This window comes from Sturnus vulgaris, chromosome 4 (genome assembly GCF_052056855.1).
Source record: "Sturnus vulgaris isolate bStuVul1 chromosome 4, bStuVul1.hap1, whole genome shotgun sequence".
NCBI lineage: Eukaryota > Metazoa > Chordata > Aves > Passeriformes > Sturnidae > Sturnus > Sturnus vulgaris.
The window spans coordinates 71,164,512-71,181,662 of record NC_142246.1 but is presented as its reverse complement, the minus strand read 5'-3'; the positions used below and the strand labels follow the sequence as shown (position 1 = coordinate 71,181,662).

General features: G+C 41.1%; 1 protein-coding gene across 1 annotated transcript in view; it reads left to right on the top strand.

Annotated features, from left to right (window-relative positions):
• SYNPO2 (synaptopodin 2) overlaps window positions 1–17,151 on the top strand; it is a 77,203-nt gene that overhangs the window by 37,323 nt on the left and 22,729 nt on the right. Inside the window, exon 2 of the mRNA XM_014886629.2 lies at window positions 13,468–13,619. Within this exon, the coding sequence (XP_014742115.2) occupies window positions 13,468–13,619 (152 nt within the window). The remainder of the gene's footprint in view (window positions 1–13,467; window positions 13,620–17,151) is intronic.

Genomic DNA, 17,151 nt, shown 5'->3' with positions numbered 1-17,151 from the left:
AGAACACAAGTTTGTCCAGTTGTGTACACATCTTTTTCCTGTCTATTAACACAAACCCAGAGATGAAGGGTAACAGAGTTAGGTGTTTCTTGGATGACTCTATGTGACCAAAAAATCATGCTTCAGAAGAAGGCTCCCCAGCAAAGCCAGAACTTCAGATACTCTTCCATTTTCCTGCCATTAACTGTGACTACGATTTTGAGCCCATCTGAGCACTGTCTCCGGTGGCTTTGCTGCACTACCCATTCAGTTTAGGTGCACTTTGTACTCAGGATAACCAGCAAGTCTGAACCTGTAAAGTCTGAATCTGTAACACCAAGCTTTACGTAGTTTTCCCATGAAGGAAACGATGATTATTTGTGGGCTTTGCCTTGTTTTGTCACATGTTAGCATAGAAAGTTGTCCTTTGGCATCAAACTCTGCTTGGAACCAGCTCTTTCCTCTTGCATCATCACTTCAGATCAAAAGCCTTGTCTGACATTTTTAATGGCTAAAGCACTTGTTTCAAGAAGTTGAGAGAAATTAGAATATTGAAAAACAAATATTGAGCCTTCAGTTTTCATCTCAGTTCCTTCTCACTCACAAAAGAAAACCAAGTGAGAATATCTTTGTGATTTTCACTTTTATACAGAATTTTTCTTCCCAGCTGAGTAACAAATACTCTCATCTATAATAAAAAAGTAATGGTCTCCCCAGAAGAGCCTTATATAGTTCTTTGAGTAGAATCTCTCTCTAAAAATAGAAATCTCTTTGACATTGAAGCTCCAGGCAGCAAGGAAACTGTTGCATTTCAAGCTGAAGCTTTTGGAAAGCGCGCTCTGTATTTCTTTTACGAGTGTCCCACAAATGTTCAAAATGCACGACCTGTCCTGTCGTGAACTTAGAGCAAACAAGACTTTGTTCGCAGCCAGTGCTGTTGCAGCAATACTTTCTTAGAAACAAGAATAAAAAAAGATGCAACATTGGCAAAAGGTGCTGGATTTACAGCTCTGCAGAAATAACATTCTCTCTTTTCATCCCCTACCCCCCCAGACACAAGTGCCAGCTTTTCCCAGACTGCCTGGCTGGGCACGATATCCTGAGTTAAGCCCAACACTTGCACTGAGGACAACAGGAGAGACGAAAACAAACAAACAGAAATGTCACACATCAGGGTAGCAGGTTTTTTCCAGTTCTCAGGCAGACATTCCTCTTGGGAATACAGAGAAAGGAAAGGGCAGGGGGAACACAAATCCTCTCCATCCAGCCTTTGAAGCTGCTGACAATTTGCTCTTACTAAAATCAGGGACTAAACAAGCCAACTCTGCCAGCATACTGGAATTGGAGACCATAAGAATAGGAGGTCTAATTCCTGGGAGCACTAAGTCCAGGAGCATTACACAGAGCTCAGCACCTCTGTGTCAGACTGGCCTCAGTCACAAATGTGCAAGGACAACAGCCACAGCTGAACTATTGATGTGGGATCCAGAAGTCTGGCTCAGCTTCCACAGTTACCACTGGAGTAAAACAGCATTTCCTCAGTGTTCTGGCTACTACTGTCCATTCACCATGCCAAAATAGTTCTTCTTCCAGCACTGGAATATTCTCCTGACAGCATATTTAACATGAATTTGAAAGTGCTGATATTTCCAAATTATGACATGTAAGTGAGTACTGATCTTAAAATCTGAATGAGGAGATGGGGATACGAGTCTAACCTACCCTGGGAGAGATTCATTCTTCATTCAGCCTTCAGCTCCAGGGCAAGTCTCATGCTCCACTTGTAAGATACTTTGTTTTCAATCTGGTTGGTCCCACATGTGATTTACACAGGATTTTATTTAAGACCCGGAAGGCAGATAATGAATACTAATCTCTGTGTCTATTTCACAAAACCTGCACAATTGCCACGTGTTCAAGGGTTGCCTTCACAGGAAAGGATTAAGGGGGTGACAAAGTGATCTTTTCAGTAGAGATGCTTATTTCTGTTTATAATTATCTTTGGTTAAAGCCACTTCTGATTAAGCCACTGAAAGACGAATTCTTGTGATGGTTTGCATCAATCGGTCTATGGCCATTTTAGAGCTTGATAAAACTGATAAAATTGAAACTAGGAAAATTCTGGATATATTCTTTAAAAACTGAGACTGACATAAGGAAATCTTCGTGGCAGATTACAGGCCTTAATTTTTTGGCTAAAAGCACAGGTTAAAAACCTTGCCCATTGTTGTTGCCCAGGCAGTCGAGAAAGCCCACAGAGGGAATACTTTTGTCTCTTAATTCCCTGGAGATTTTGAAAACCTCTCTCAGGAGTCTCCAGCCTCCATTTCCCCTGTTATTAGGGCTTCCAGCATAAGCACAGAAACCTCATGTCCTCTTCTGGGAGGAGAAGTAGGTCACAGACCTCCCCTGGCAGGCTTGGATATCCCTGGTGTACATCCCCTCTCGGAGCCATCACTGCTCCTTTCCTGGCCAGCTTTATTTGAGTCACCAGGGAGAGGTGAGGCTGATGAACATCCAAATTTCCTGATGAGTCACAAAACAGGAGCTGTCCAGGACAGCAGCCAGGCAACACTGGAAGGCCTTCACATGAACCTACGTGTTGAACATTCACCAGCTTTGGCAGAGCTTTGCCTCCTAAACACCAAGGTGGGTTGGCCTGAGACTGCCTCAGTTTTAAAAGGTTGTTTCAAAACATTACACCCTAAGCATGAGGGATGCTAGGGAAATTAAAAGATTGATAATTGATTCTGCATGCTTTCTATGACTGTTTTTTTTTTAATTGTGAGTCTTGGGAGACTTGTCTGAAACTCTATTTCTAGCTAAAGCTACTAGTCCATATCAATTTGTACACTACCTAAGATATGAAGAATTGAGCAATTAGGAAAATGTCAAGGAAGAGTGAAAATTGAGTGTGGATTTTGAACACTGAAAAGAGTTGAACAGGCAGTTTTGAAATTTGTCAGTAAGAACTTTACTGGGAAGTAGGGAAGCTTGAATCTAGTTATTTCACGAAGTGAAAGGAATAGATACAGTTCAGGAGAGAGCAACATGGTGGAGTGTCATGTGAAACCCTGGTAAATAAATCTAGCAGCTTTCACAGAAGACCATTTTCTTTAGATTAATCCTAAGTTTTATTTAGCTGGACAGTCCAGGTAAAGATGACCAGAAGCACTGGGAGCTGGAACACAGCCCCTGTATGGAGCTCTCAGCTGAGTTTGGGCCACTGTTTGATTCATACTTCAAATGACTTGGAACACTGTGCTCTTCCGTGAAGATTGTTTGGCATTGGGCACTTTGCTTGTGCATAACACAATAACTTTTTAATGTATATTATCTAGATGCTGCCTTTACCAGATGTTCGTGTTATTTGGTTTCTTTGCACAATGTCTCTCATGTGTGCTAATACAGCCACCAAAGCCCCCCTACCCAATAACTGAGATCTGGCCCCGTTGTGCTGAGCTTTGTACACACATAAAACTCCCACAATAAACACAGGGCCACAGTTTCTCCACTGGGAGCGAGGTAAAGCTTCCAGTTACCTCTGCATGATCCTGCTGGTGTTGACTGAATTGCTGCCTCAGCAGTGAGGCAAGTAGCAAGAAATACATCACTGGGCACACATTTCAGGATAACCTTGACATCATTTGACAGCGATAGCTCCAGCCCTGGCTGAAACAGAAACCTGTAAGATGGCATTTGTTCCTTCTTGCTGCCTTTGCTATTCCTTTCAGGAGGATGATCATATGCCATGCTCATGTATTTGCAAGCTCATGACATAATGTTAAGGGATTGTAATAAACAATACCATTTCGGGGAATAACTGAGGAGACTGAACATTTTAACTGCCACTGGAGTAGTTTTGCTTTAAGGATTAAATGTGTTGTCTCAAATCCAGATTTGTAATGAGAACCCTCCCGTCTTTCCGTCTCTCCCTGTTCCTCGTCCCCCCTGCATCAAGAGAATTTGGTCAGGTGACCAGTGGAGTGAAAATGAGACAGGGGAGCCACACAGAACAGAGTAATTGATACAGGATATGGAGTTAGGAATGAGTGGATTTGCCGAAGTGCACACCAGTAAACTGAGTGGTTCATTTGCCTACCAGCAGGATGGATTTATAGGCTGTGTGTCACTAAGAAGCCAGTCATCCCCCTTACTCCTACCCCCCAAAAAACCCCTCATACCCCTTGTGTCCCCCCCAAAGGTTGCTTAATCTGAAAGCCAGGTCACAAGTCAAAGCATCAAATTACATAAACATGCTTTGGACTAAACTGGGAAAAGTACAAAGACCTCCAGCAAACTAAATTTTTTTTTTTTTTAAGAAACTGAAGGGTTCAGTTACTTCTCACATACCTTTGCTGTTTTCTCCCAACAGCAACAAGTCTAGGCTAGAAATGTTCTCTTTGTAACAGTGTGAATATATTTTATACCATCATTCTCTTAGCACCACCAGCAGATAAGTACTTTCAGGTAGCAGGTTTTGCTTTTTACCTTTCATTTACATGTGCTTTGACTGCAATTTTAGTATAAGAAAGGTGTCCCTTTTCGTACTGGAAACACCCAGTGCATGGTCTTGGGACTGTACAAGTACTGCAAGCATATTGCAGTTGCCCTACTCATCAGTGACAAGAGCTCAGCCCCAGATTAGGCAATGGATACACTTATCACAAAACTGTCTATTGTAGCACTTGTTCTTCCAACTGTTCAGTAGCAGATAATAAAGACATTTTAGCTCTCTATTAATTCTCCCTTAACCTTATCATTACAGAAATGCTAATCTCCAGGATATAAGGTATACTGCAGTTAAAGACTTATGATTCTTCCTTTATACCAAAGCACTCAGTAAAGGTGCATAATTTTCTCAATCCCAAAGAAGCATTGACAATTCAATTCTCTCTCTGCACAGGGAGCAGTGGGAAGGAAGAAATTAAAACCTAGCTACAGTGCTCATGGAGAGATCAAAGTTGGTTAGGACTTAAAAATAAGGCAGGAAGCACACAGCCAGTCACAGCTCAAGCAGAGCAAGAAGAAAAGGGGAATGGAAATAGAGCAGACAGTGCACAGCTACCCAACTGAAAAGCAAAGGCATCATTCCTCTCCTTGTCACTTGTTCCCCCATGGCAAAAATTCACTGTAAAAAGGTAAATCAGCACAACATTTTAGTTTTGACACATCAGCTACAAGTATGTAATAGTACACTCCAAGAAAGGCTGTGCACTGATCTGTTGTACAAAATGAATAGCAGACTTTAAGTTCTGTACACCCAAGCTCACTGTTGGGAAATCTGCTGTGTCGCCAGCATACCACATCAATATTTCAGAGGTCATTATCTCATCCCTTCTTCAGCTGCTAACTTTGGATTTCTGCCAGAAAAAGGCAACCACCAGTAAGATGATACACCAGTACATTAGGCAAGGCTTTTGGGAATTTGAGCAGGCTTTTCTTTTCACTGAGATCAGTCTGCTCTCTGAGTCCAAATGGCACAAGTGCTCTGTCAATATATAATTGACCAAACAGGTTCTGCAGCCCTCCCACGACAGAATGTGCAAGAAGTTCTACCAGACTGCATTTGTCAAATAGACCCTGTGGAGAGCTGAATGTTTATGTGACTACTTCTGACACTGTGGGAAGGAGGAGACAACAGTCACCAAACTGCTCCAGAATCAAGAAGTGTGATTTCACATGTACAGTGCAGCAGAAGAACTGGAGACAGAGTTAATCAAAAAGTAAACCAATAACTCTTCTGGTACCAACTCCCCTCTGCAAGAATGTCCCGTGAGCTTTTACATGAGCAAACCGTGATTAAAGGTCTGCTTTAGCTGGGAGTTGCTAAGTAAAGCCAGAACATTTGCAATGGGATCCATGGACTTGAAAGTTTAAAAGTACCTTTGTTTTCTGTGGCTTGGCATCCCAGATCTCCTGGGTTGCCATAAGCTACTATAATATTACACCATTGTTCAATTTTTCCAATGATGATCTTAGTGATAATCAATGGCAGCCCACCTGTGCATTCAAGGAGTTACATCCTACCTCCCCTTCTGGAAAGACTTTTGGAATATGTAGTAATAAAACTATGTCTGGACATATTAACTATTTTCTCCTTTGATGTCTTTGATGTTATTTTGTCTCATAACCCACTTACAAAGATAATTACCTTTACAGACAACATGAAAGTGGATCTCTCTAGGATGTTTCCCTTAAGACCAGGAGAAAAGGGTGGAGTGAACTGCCCAATTCCCAATATCATTACCCTGCTACTGGGAAGAATTTGGGGAGAGGAAATATTCTGTGCTTACAAGCCAAAGATACTTCATTCAAAGCCTCCTCTCAGGAAAACCATGTGGGAGATAACTTAGAAGCATCTTTGTTAAACCATTTGTTTAACTTGCTGTTAGTCTTACTGTGCAAATCCTGCATACAAATCCCAAAGGTGGGGACACAGAGACTTCAAGGTAAAATATGGAAAAGTATTTTATAATCATACTATCTCTATTCATATTATCTATATTTAGAGTAGCTAAAGTCACAGCACTTGAGCTTTAGCTCTGGGGCAAGGCTCCTTATTGCATTCCCATACATTCAGAGGAGCTAGGGAGGGGTTGGATCTCACAATCCCAGTGAATCTGACCTGTCTGAAGCTTTTACTTTGTGGCTTTTACTCTGACTGATTCTGAAAGGAAGTAGCTTATCTGGTAGAGAAATTCAGTCCAGAGAGGATGAGGACTGGAATCAGCTTGACACAAAGTCACCTCCAGGCAGCACAGATGCAAATAGCTCGAGCCACAATCACCCAGCAGACTCCTGCTCAAGTCCAGGCATGGCTAATGAAAGCAGATTAAAATTTGGTAAAGCTCTAAAGAAGCCCTTTACAAGAGTAAAATGCATGCAGCCATCATGGAGCCTGTATACAGAGAACATTCACCCAGGTAAATCATCCCACTCCAGCTCCAGTCAATGACACTGTTACCTCAATAGCATTTCACACATTTTGCTCAAAATGCAATCCATAAGCTTGAGCCCTGTCCTGCCAAAAATGCCTGCAGTTTAGACCAGAATCTAGTATTTCCAATGAATTTATGTAGATACAAACTCTAAACAGGAGTTTTAGGCAAGACTATTTCCTAATTATATGGCTTTTAAAATCTCTCAGGGAACTCCTCAGTTCTGCTACCATTACTGCAAGTGGCTCTAATTCCCTTCCTGAAGGTCTGATGACTCCTCTCTGCTCATCACTATCTGTCTACTGACAACTACTTTCTCTTATTATACACATTAAAAGAGAAAATTAGGAACACAAAAGTCTTCCTGTTTTCCTCATTTATGGACACCTTTTTCCTTAAGACTCATTATTTGTACAGCCCACACTATAACTTGTGAAGGCAGTGCTTGGGGATGGGGAGGAAAGTGTTAAGGTAGAAATATGTTTAGATGTTCTCTGACTTAAACTCCCCCCCAGAAACCACGGAGAAAACGAGGGGATATGAGCTTGTCCCTTCATCACCCCCTCTGATTTAGCAATAGCTGTGTTTACCAGCCTGGAGTCTCTGAGCTATTTAAAGGATCTACAGAGATCCCTAAAAAACCCAAGCAGGTTAGGAGGGAGGCTTAACTTGCTCTACAGTCCTTCCTATCTAAGCCCCCAAAAGCTCACTGACTCAAGGCTACTTTTCTGTAGCTAAAGGACTCCTGCAAGCATAACCATTTCCAAACAAGGCTCTAGAGCCTTATTTATGAACTGTGGCTGAATTAGTTTGATTTGTAACCTTCATTTTTAATTCCCTAACTTCATACAAGTCAAACTACTAATACACTAACAATTCTACCTCCAAGTGCTTGTGCTTCCTGCTCAGAGCAAAGCACTGTACATTGTTCATTTTATTAGAGGGACACATAACTTTAGAATATATTTGAATACATTTACCAGCCACTGCCTTTGCTGTAGTGTTTAAAATAGCAGAGATGATGTGCCTTCCTTGGTGCATTTTGGGATTTTTTAAAAAATATTGTCTACAGGAATCTTTGATCCCTGATCCTGAACTTCATGAGTAGCACTTAGCTAATCAATTAACGAGAAAAAACAACTTCTGGAAAGTATGAGCTAATGTCTGACAAAATTAAACTAAGTAGTGGATACATTCATTTATTTATGCTGGCCTTAAACATATTTAAGAAAAACACGTTAGCCAGATACATTTATTGCAGCAATTAACAGGCAAGCCTTTAATTGTTATAATACTAATTTGTACTTAGGTAAGTGGCAAAAGCTGAGTTCCACTATACTTTGTGTCATTTCACATGTAGTACTACCTGTCACTTTGTCAGCAAGCAGGATACAACTTTCTTTAATTACTTAGATTTTTGATCACTTCATCACTTCTGTCTTTTCAATCATTTTGAATCACCACCTCTTTTATGGCCAGGACTAGGCAATATTCAAGTCAGTAGACTTCATTGTTATTTCTGAAATACAACCCATTCAATTTGGATTCTTAACTTAATTATACTTTCCCTCAAAGTTAAGGTATCTGACTGGATATTAAAAAAATAGATTTAGAAACATCAGAACTGTATTCAGGGTGTCAAAGTTAAAGTGTAAGTTTTCTTTAATTTTTGAAAAATATACTTATTTATTTATTATAATATTTTAGAGAAAATATTACTTGTGAAAGGAATGCATCAACCACTTACTGCTTTAATATTAGTATGAACATCCAAAGAAGAAGCAGTGTCTGTCCAGCCCCCCTTTCCTGCATACTTACACCTGTTTTCTCTGCTTCTTTACCATTTCATATCTCTGGCAAGACAACAGAACAATTGAAAAAACCTCAACACAAGGCACATTTAAACAATGACACTCTATTAATTAATAGTTAATTGGTTAGTTCTACAGAGTAAGGGTACTAATCCCAAGATTTAGGTTAATGATTACTTTTAAAAGGCTATTTAATAGAAATTTCTTAAACACGTTTCTGCATTACTGATCACAAAAAGACATCAAAGGGCACAGTTTGCTACTGTACTAAAAATTACTGCTTTAAAAGCTGGCTAGTTGTTGGGTCTGAAAAAGTAACATTAATCTGGGGAATCATTATTCAGTAAAGGCATAACAGTAGTCAAAGGACATGTCCCTTGTTATTGATGTTTACTCACCAGTTTAAAAGAAAACACAAACTCACTGCTGGTAAAGTTTGCAGTTGACATAACTGAAACAAAACAACAACAATAATGAGGATGGACAAGAAGTCCCTTGCCTGGTGAACCTTGCTATTTTGGGCAACATATTTCATCAGAGCAGAACACAAGGCCAGCCACCAAAGACCCAAACCTCCCACTGAGGACACACATGTAAATAAGGTTCCAGGAACCAGCTTCAAACCTTGAGGGGCAGCAGCTCAAATGAGGCTTCAGCAATCAGACAAGGTATTCAACTGAGCAGGCTCTTCCAGAGGCAGCCCCTCAATGGAACAAACTGCTCTGTCTGTGTGAGCAAGGAGCCTGAAATGGCAGGGAAGGATATTTCCACTACATCCTGTGGCACTATTTCCTGTTCTGCTGTTTAAAAGCTGCTGGCAAACTGAAAAAGGATGAGTAAATAGTTCTGAAAATAAATCATGGTTTTGGAAAGCTTGCTTTAAATTCAGAATTTTGCGGTGCAAATATATGTGTATTTTAAAGCCACATAAATCTCATTTTATTAGATACAATTTTAGGCTAAATGGACTGTGCTTATGGTCATATTGCTCATTTCCTCAGCTTGGTTGCTCAGTCAGGCTATACCTGATGCACAGCACTTAGACACATGTCCCAGGTAAAAGTTTATACTGCTAGCTCCAGAATTAAACTAAACTCCAGGACAAGATTAAGATACACATCATCCTTACCAAAAATCACTGGTAAAACCAAGATGATGAAACACCCTAATGACACTTCATTGTGCCATTAGAGAACCTAGATTTCAGACTGTCCTCAAGTCCATTTGCCTCACTTTAAACTACAACTCATTGACCTTGTTCTCAGGTTCAACATACCTCAACTCGGATCTGCTTATTATAGGGCTCAGACATGCACCCAAAATCATCAGCTGGTCAGCTGAGGCCCAGTTGTTGTCTGTGCATCCACTTGCAGCCACAACAAGTGACAGGTGCATGTACTCCAGCTTTTTAGCTTCATTGGGATAACATTTTTGAAGTGAATTTCTCTGTTATTCCTGATTTACCATAAGTTGTTTCATAGCATGGAAGAGTTCTGGGTTGTAACTGGAGTGCTTTCAGATTAAATCAAAGGAGATCTGGTTACATGGGAAGGAGTCTCCCGTTGGCAGAAGCAGACTTGATCTAGTTTAAATTAAAAGCACTACAGCATAGACAGAATGAGGGCTGGGCCCTCCCATTTGCTTTCTCTAAAAATACCCCTTTTCCCCACACTCACATGGGCACAGCCACTGTGTATCCATCCATTTATTCTTTTTTTCCTGGTTAAGAAACTGACTGGAACTGCCTTATTCTGTGGGCATCCATGGCTACTCCAGCCCCAGCAGCATCCCACAGCCATATTTCTGGGGATATGAGGAATTGCTCAGCACTTGACATTTTAATCAGCAAAGGGTGCTCCTGATAGCTGGAAAATCTGGATACAGGAGAAATCTGGGAATAAAAAGAAATTACACACTTTAGGTACATTGAATAATAAAGAGTCCTGACTGAGGGGGAGCAGGAAAGCAATAGAGGCAGCACCAGCTGAAAACTGGGGGGTCTTCAAGGTGCCCAGTAGCAGCTGCTATCTTGACAGGTTCAGCACTAACAGCACCAGCCCAGTTTTGCTGTGTTATACTGATATTGCAGGTATTGGAAAAACAAAGAAAAACTTATTTTTCTTGTGGTGAAATCCCATTCGAAAGAATGTATGGGAAAACACACTTTTTCTTCCTAAGAAAAACTTCAAGTGCATAGGAGAAACAAGTACCTGAGAAAGCCAGGGCTGCCCTAGGAGGAAAGAGCAAACACTGGTTTTGTAAGAATCTCTCCTGCTTTACAACCAAATATGCCTTGCTTGAAGTTCCCAAGAACTGGATAAAGGTTTCTTATTGTCCCCTGTGTGACCAAGTTGCATTTCTGCTAACAAAAGCAGCTTTTGTTTCCCAGTGGTCTCCTCAAAGGCTTTCTGCCAAAACTTCGAGAGAAAACTGTCCACCAAACACATATTTTACCAGGGACATCTTTCTTTCCACAAATCTTCTTGGAATTTTGTTGTTGTTGTTATTCTGGATGGGTGGGGGTTTTTATTATTTATTTATTTATTTATATTACTTTTTCCCAGAAATCTGAAAAGTTTCAGTTTACATTAATAAATCATTTTTTCATTCTTGTGGGTTTCCAGTGAAAACAACTAAACAAAGCCAGAAACAATTATAGCTTGCCTGGAAAAGCAGGGTACATATTGTTGAGTAAGTGGGTGTTATGCTGAGGGTGAAATAACACAAATGATGATGGGATATTCTATTCCAGTAGCAACCTGCTATAATTTACCACACAATCTGCCCTTGCCTATTTTCTTCTGGGTGCTCTCTCTTCCCTTTTATTACCCCAACAGAAACACCAAAAAAGGTTAATACTGAGGTGATTTTATATTGGCATTCTTCAAATTTGGGAAGGTGTTTTTGCATGAAGTTTCATCTCAGAATTGTGATCTCTCAACAATTCATAAGGCAGAAAAATGGACTGAGAGAACCTTTTAAGAACTTTGAAAGAAAAATCAATCCCCGTGTCTGTTTTTTGTTCTCTTTTTAATGCTACCAAGGAGTCCCTCAAACATTAAATAAAGAGAAATAAGTTTTCTTCTCACAATCTAGGAATGACATTATGCCATTTCAGAGTTCACAGGTTTCTGTAATGGATGTTTACAGATTTTCTGAAAAAGGGTCACTCAAAATTCTTAATGGCATCTACATTAAATATTTACATTCAGGCCAAGGATGCCTTGTTAAATTTTAATAGCATACCGTCCTATTTAAAAAAAAGACAATAACTATACCTCAAATTCTAGCTCTTATATGAAGCAAAACCTTCTAAACACTGTCTAAAGTGTCACTTCTTCCCAAGGCACAAGGATGTTTATGCTCTTGTCCAAGGGGAGATAAACAGAGCAGCATACCACTCCATATTTGTAAATGTTAACTCTGCAAGGTAGAAACTGGCTTCTGTATGCAGCAGGCTTCTGTTCCTTCACTGCTCCAAGAGTCATAATGTGACATATGGGAATGTGTAAATTGAAACAGCAGTGATAGATATGGTGGCCCTGCCACAGAAAAATGTGCAGTCTTACTGTTGTGCCCCACATCATCTCGACTCCAAGAACTTCCTTTCTGAAATACATCTTAGGTAGCAGCCCAGGGGCTTAATAGAAAATTTGGGACGATTCCATGAGTCTGCAGGGCAGTTCCACCCTCAGATCCAGAGTATATCAGAAGCAGCTTCCCTAAAGTCAGGTGGGACCGACTCTGCTACTGTGAGTGTGGTGGAAATGCTATGTCTCTAAAAATTTTCAAGAAAACACTATGAGAATTAACAAGAGTAACATGCTGAATCAACAGCTGGATATGGTATAAGGCCAAAGTACTCGGACCAACAGGTAGAAATTGAGATCAAAGAACTCAAGGCCAGCCCTTTTATGTGTATATATAATTCTAAAATAGACTCATGCAAGAATTCTGGTTAATATAACACACTCTTTGCCAAATATGTACTTCAAAAATAGCCATCAACTGTAGGCATACCTTGAGTGGTGTTAGAGCTGTCTGGGCTTTGTTATGCAAAGACTGTGATAAGTTACACACACTGCCAGTGGAAAAAGGAATGAAACTGCAAAAACTGAGCTGCACGGGATTCTTGAATGAGAACTTAACAGGAGAGTTTAGACCATAACAAGTGTGCTGTAATAAATCAGGACACTTAGTCAAATGACTAAACACGGATTTAGGATCTCCAGGGATACGGATGTCTGTAGTTTGGAGACTAAAACTACAGCTGGGCATCTAAGGAAAAAGTGACCAGCATGTAGATATTGACACTCTGCCCAGAGAGCCCTGAATTTACACTCTTCTTTTACAATCTCAGTGCAGATTTCAGCTCTTAGTCTGAGTCTTCATTCTCAGAGAAATTAATGAGGGGTTTTTTGCCGTTCTGCTCAACTGTGATCAATTGATTGTTGTCCTTCCCAATCTTCCATGTCTCCCAGTTTTAAAAGAATTAATCCAGCCTGTTTGACACCTAGCTCACAAGTTCAGTAAAGCAGAAGATTTTGTATTATTACTGGCCAGAATAGTATTAACCTCAAGTGAGACATGTTATTAATTTGTATTGTGTAAATTTATTTATGATCAGTATTATTGATCCTTTTGCACAGACAAAAAGTATGCTGAGGACATGGTTGCTGCTGTTTTCAAATGAACACTAACTGTGCAATTTGGAATTTGTTTTTGACTCATTGTAGGTTCGCAGCAAAAGCAAAGCAGCCAAGGCTGGACTGTGTGAGGGGGATGAGGTGGTGTCTATCAATGGCAAGCCTTGTGGAGACCTAACCTATGCTGAAGTCATTGTCCTGATGGAAAGCCTGACTGACGTCCTGCAGATGCTTATCAAGAGGTACAGGAATGCTCAGGATGCTTGGGTGCAATTCAGTGAATCACCTGGAAAATGCTGGCTTTGAGCACACTCCTTTTGCAGATTTATACTGAGAGGTTCTGATAGTCCTGTTGTTAATGTCTGTAACTCTGCTTGCATGGAAAAGGAAGACAGAGAATTTGAGCTGAAGGAATTAATGTATATAATTTGAACAGCAGTGAATTAATAGTACAGTCTCCAAATGGAAGTATTAATACTTGCAAGGTGTCCACTACCATATATGTATACTGTAGAGCCTTGAGTTCAGTTATTCTCTGCACCCCTTTGAAGCAGTGAAGTGTTGTTATTCCCCACAGATAGGGAAGTGAGGCTTACAAAGAACAAAGGCTGTATAGATGGAGAAACTGTGTTACCCAGATATGCCTTGATGATGACATGGCAAATGGTCTTCTTGGGTGGCAAAATGTGTTAGTGGTCAGGAGGAGGAGAGGGTCTGGAAGTCATGAATTCTATTTCTGTAGCTGTTATCACCTCACTAGATGAGGTGGGGGAAGTCACAGCTCTCTGGGTCTCAGTTTCTGCCTCTGTAAAATAGTGAGAGGGAATTTCAGTTTTCCTTGAAAATGCTTCAAGTTTCTAAGAGCAGAGAAGCTTCTTGCAAACTTGCAAGCAGGCCAGCATTAGTGCTCACTGAACATCAGTCAATTCCAATGCCTGCTCTGTAATTGCCATCAGTGTAATAAATCCAACCTGAGTTCAGAGCCACCTACAGTAAAGCACATTCTCCTCAGACCGTGAATTCAGACAGGATGAACTCTGAATTGCCTTCAGTGGGGATAAGAAGAGGAAGAAAAGTCTTGAAACTCCCACACTCCTTGTAAGGACTTAAGGCTCCCCCCAGAGCTACTGCAGCTCCCTGTCCCAGGCAGGACCAGGAAAGGATCAGGACTCATCATGACAGCTACCAGAGCAGTGTCCCTGGAAAGGCTGAAAACAGGCACGTGTCTCTGGCTACCAGGGATGTCTATACAGCATGTGAAATTCCTCACGGTTCCTGTGACCTGCACAAAGGAGTTTTCCTCAAGTGCCTAGCAGTTCAAAGTGACAGTCTGCCTTCAAAACAAGATGCTCTCAAGGAGTGCTCATTGTATTTATAACAGACATTTTGCATGGCCTGCCTGTACATGTTGTCTGGGGCTGAGTAATGGATCAGTGTGACAGGATCAGGGGGACAGTGGTAGCTGAGGATGAGAGCTTACCTCCCTCAGAGTGCCCAGCTCCTGCTCCTAGTTCAGCATGGGAGCAGCTGGGTGTTCCTCATGTGATAGCTGCATTCTTCTGTTTTTAATTCATAACGTGGCTATTGGAACTGTACTTGTAAGAATGATATTTGTAGCTGACCAGCTGTCTTCTCTTCAGCCATAGAAATAGCTCCAAATACTTTGACTCCTGCCTGTTGCTGTTCCATAACTGATATTTCAGTTGTCTGAAGGCCACAGGATGCTGCAGCTGTAAGGGACTCTCCATTGCCCCTGCTCGAATGCATGGTGAACAGCAAGGCATGTCCTGAAAACCAGAACCAAAACAGGGTGTTTATACCACATAATTCAGTGTTTCATGGAATGAAACCATGTCAGAAATTTTAAGAAAATTGCAGTTACTCAACACTCTGAAAGTGAGTCAAATGTTCAAAAGAAATTCACTGTGAGAATATTTAAATTTCTTCTCATCAGCTCATCTCTCCCAAATCCCAGCCCCTGCTCTCTGTATCTTCACAGGTATGGGAGAATGGTCTGAAACACTTCTCTTCCCCTCCCACCTCATTTTTGGGTACTATCCCTCTCAGCACTACCCCCAGAAGGATTTTTCAGGAAGTGTCTTAGCATCCTTTGAGAGCAATGAGAAGCAAATCCTTCCTTTCCTGAGTAGCCACTTGTTAGCAGCCACCTCAAGAAAATGTTGGAAAGCCTGAGGAAAGAATAGTTTAAGTGGTATTCCACTGGTAATCTTTTTATCTAAGTGTCTTTTGTTAGCAGTGAAGAATATTTTCCATTGGAAAGCTCCTGGCTGTCCCTGAACTTTTTGCATGAAGGATACGATTTTCACAGGCATTAATTATTGACCTAATTCTGCTCTTACAAATCTTACCGGGAGGAAAATTGGGCTTTTAACGTAGATTTTAAAATGCTACTTGGCCTTTGATGTCTACCAAAAGTTTTCCCAATGCCGTGTAAGCCACTGACCAGCAGCAGTGCCCAGAAAATGCTCGGTTTAAAGGATGAGAGGAAAGCGACACCCTGCAGGGCGGGCACTCCCAGATGCCGTGCGGGGGAGCATCTCTCTGACCTTCCCGGCAAATGCTGAGCAGATGGATCCGGGAAACATGGAGAGAGGGGACAGACACCGAAACGCCAGCCTGCCCTTCTCACATCAGTGTTAGCAGCTCCTGGGCCACTGCTGAGTCTGGAGAGAACATCTCTAGGGGGAAGAAGGGAGTGCTCCGTGCATGCCGACATGAAATACACCATGTAGGGAGTAAAACATGAGCCTGCCGTGCTGACTCCAGGAGTTCTGCTTCCTTCCTGGAATTACACCAGGGCTATTGTTCCTGCAGTGAGCTGGAAAGGCCTGAAACAGAAGCAAGAATTTGGCAAAACAGAATCTGAAATTACAAAAAAGACATCATGCCCGGTATTCTGCATTTTGACAGAGGTTACCCAATTATGTCTATATAGAGTAGAAGTATATCCATACGTAGCAAGGGCCTTTTAAGGTGGAAATCTTTCTCTGCCACACATACACACAATCATTCAACTACCAATAAAGGCTAACATTTAGCTGGCCCAGCCCCCAGTCCATATCTTACAAGGAAATGTTTACAGATTTCTGTAATTTATCTGTGCTCGAGAGCAGTACAATTGATCATCCAAATAGCATCATCCGATGGGATCCAGCAGCACTCACAAGGAGCTCCCTAAATTAAAATCTGTCTGACCTTTACCAAGCCCCATATGTGGTGAAATGGATGCTCCACATTTCGTGCTCTTTGAGGCAGACCCAGACTGCCACAAGCAGTAAGCTGCATGCCTAAAAAGCAAGTGATACTGAAGTTTCTTCAGCACACTGACAGATTTATTCCTTCTGCTGCTTCTTCCAAACTTTATTTCTAGGGGGGTTCCAAAGTTTCAGAATAGCCAGGGCTGCTTTTGATTTCAAAAATCTCCATAGTACTTGATATACTTTACTGGGGACACCTACCACTTCCCTCATTTGAAAAAGTGCTTTGCTACCCTCTAGCAGATAGAAACTCTTAATAACATGCTGCAGCCTTGCTGTACAGAGAAGGTTTCTCCTCAATTTAATAATAGTCAGTATGGTCCAGAGTACTGAAAGAAGGAGCTGAAGAGTACACCAGGTGTCCACAGCAGTAAATCAGCTTAACTGGGCCAGAGAAATGAATAGTTTAGAAAAAGGAGCTACACTGACATATATCGTAGGTTTCAGAAGTGAGAATTACATTTTCCAGTTAGAAATATAATATTTTTAAACAAGT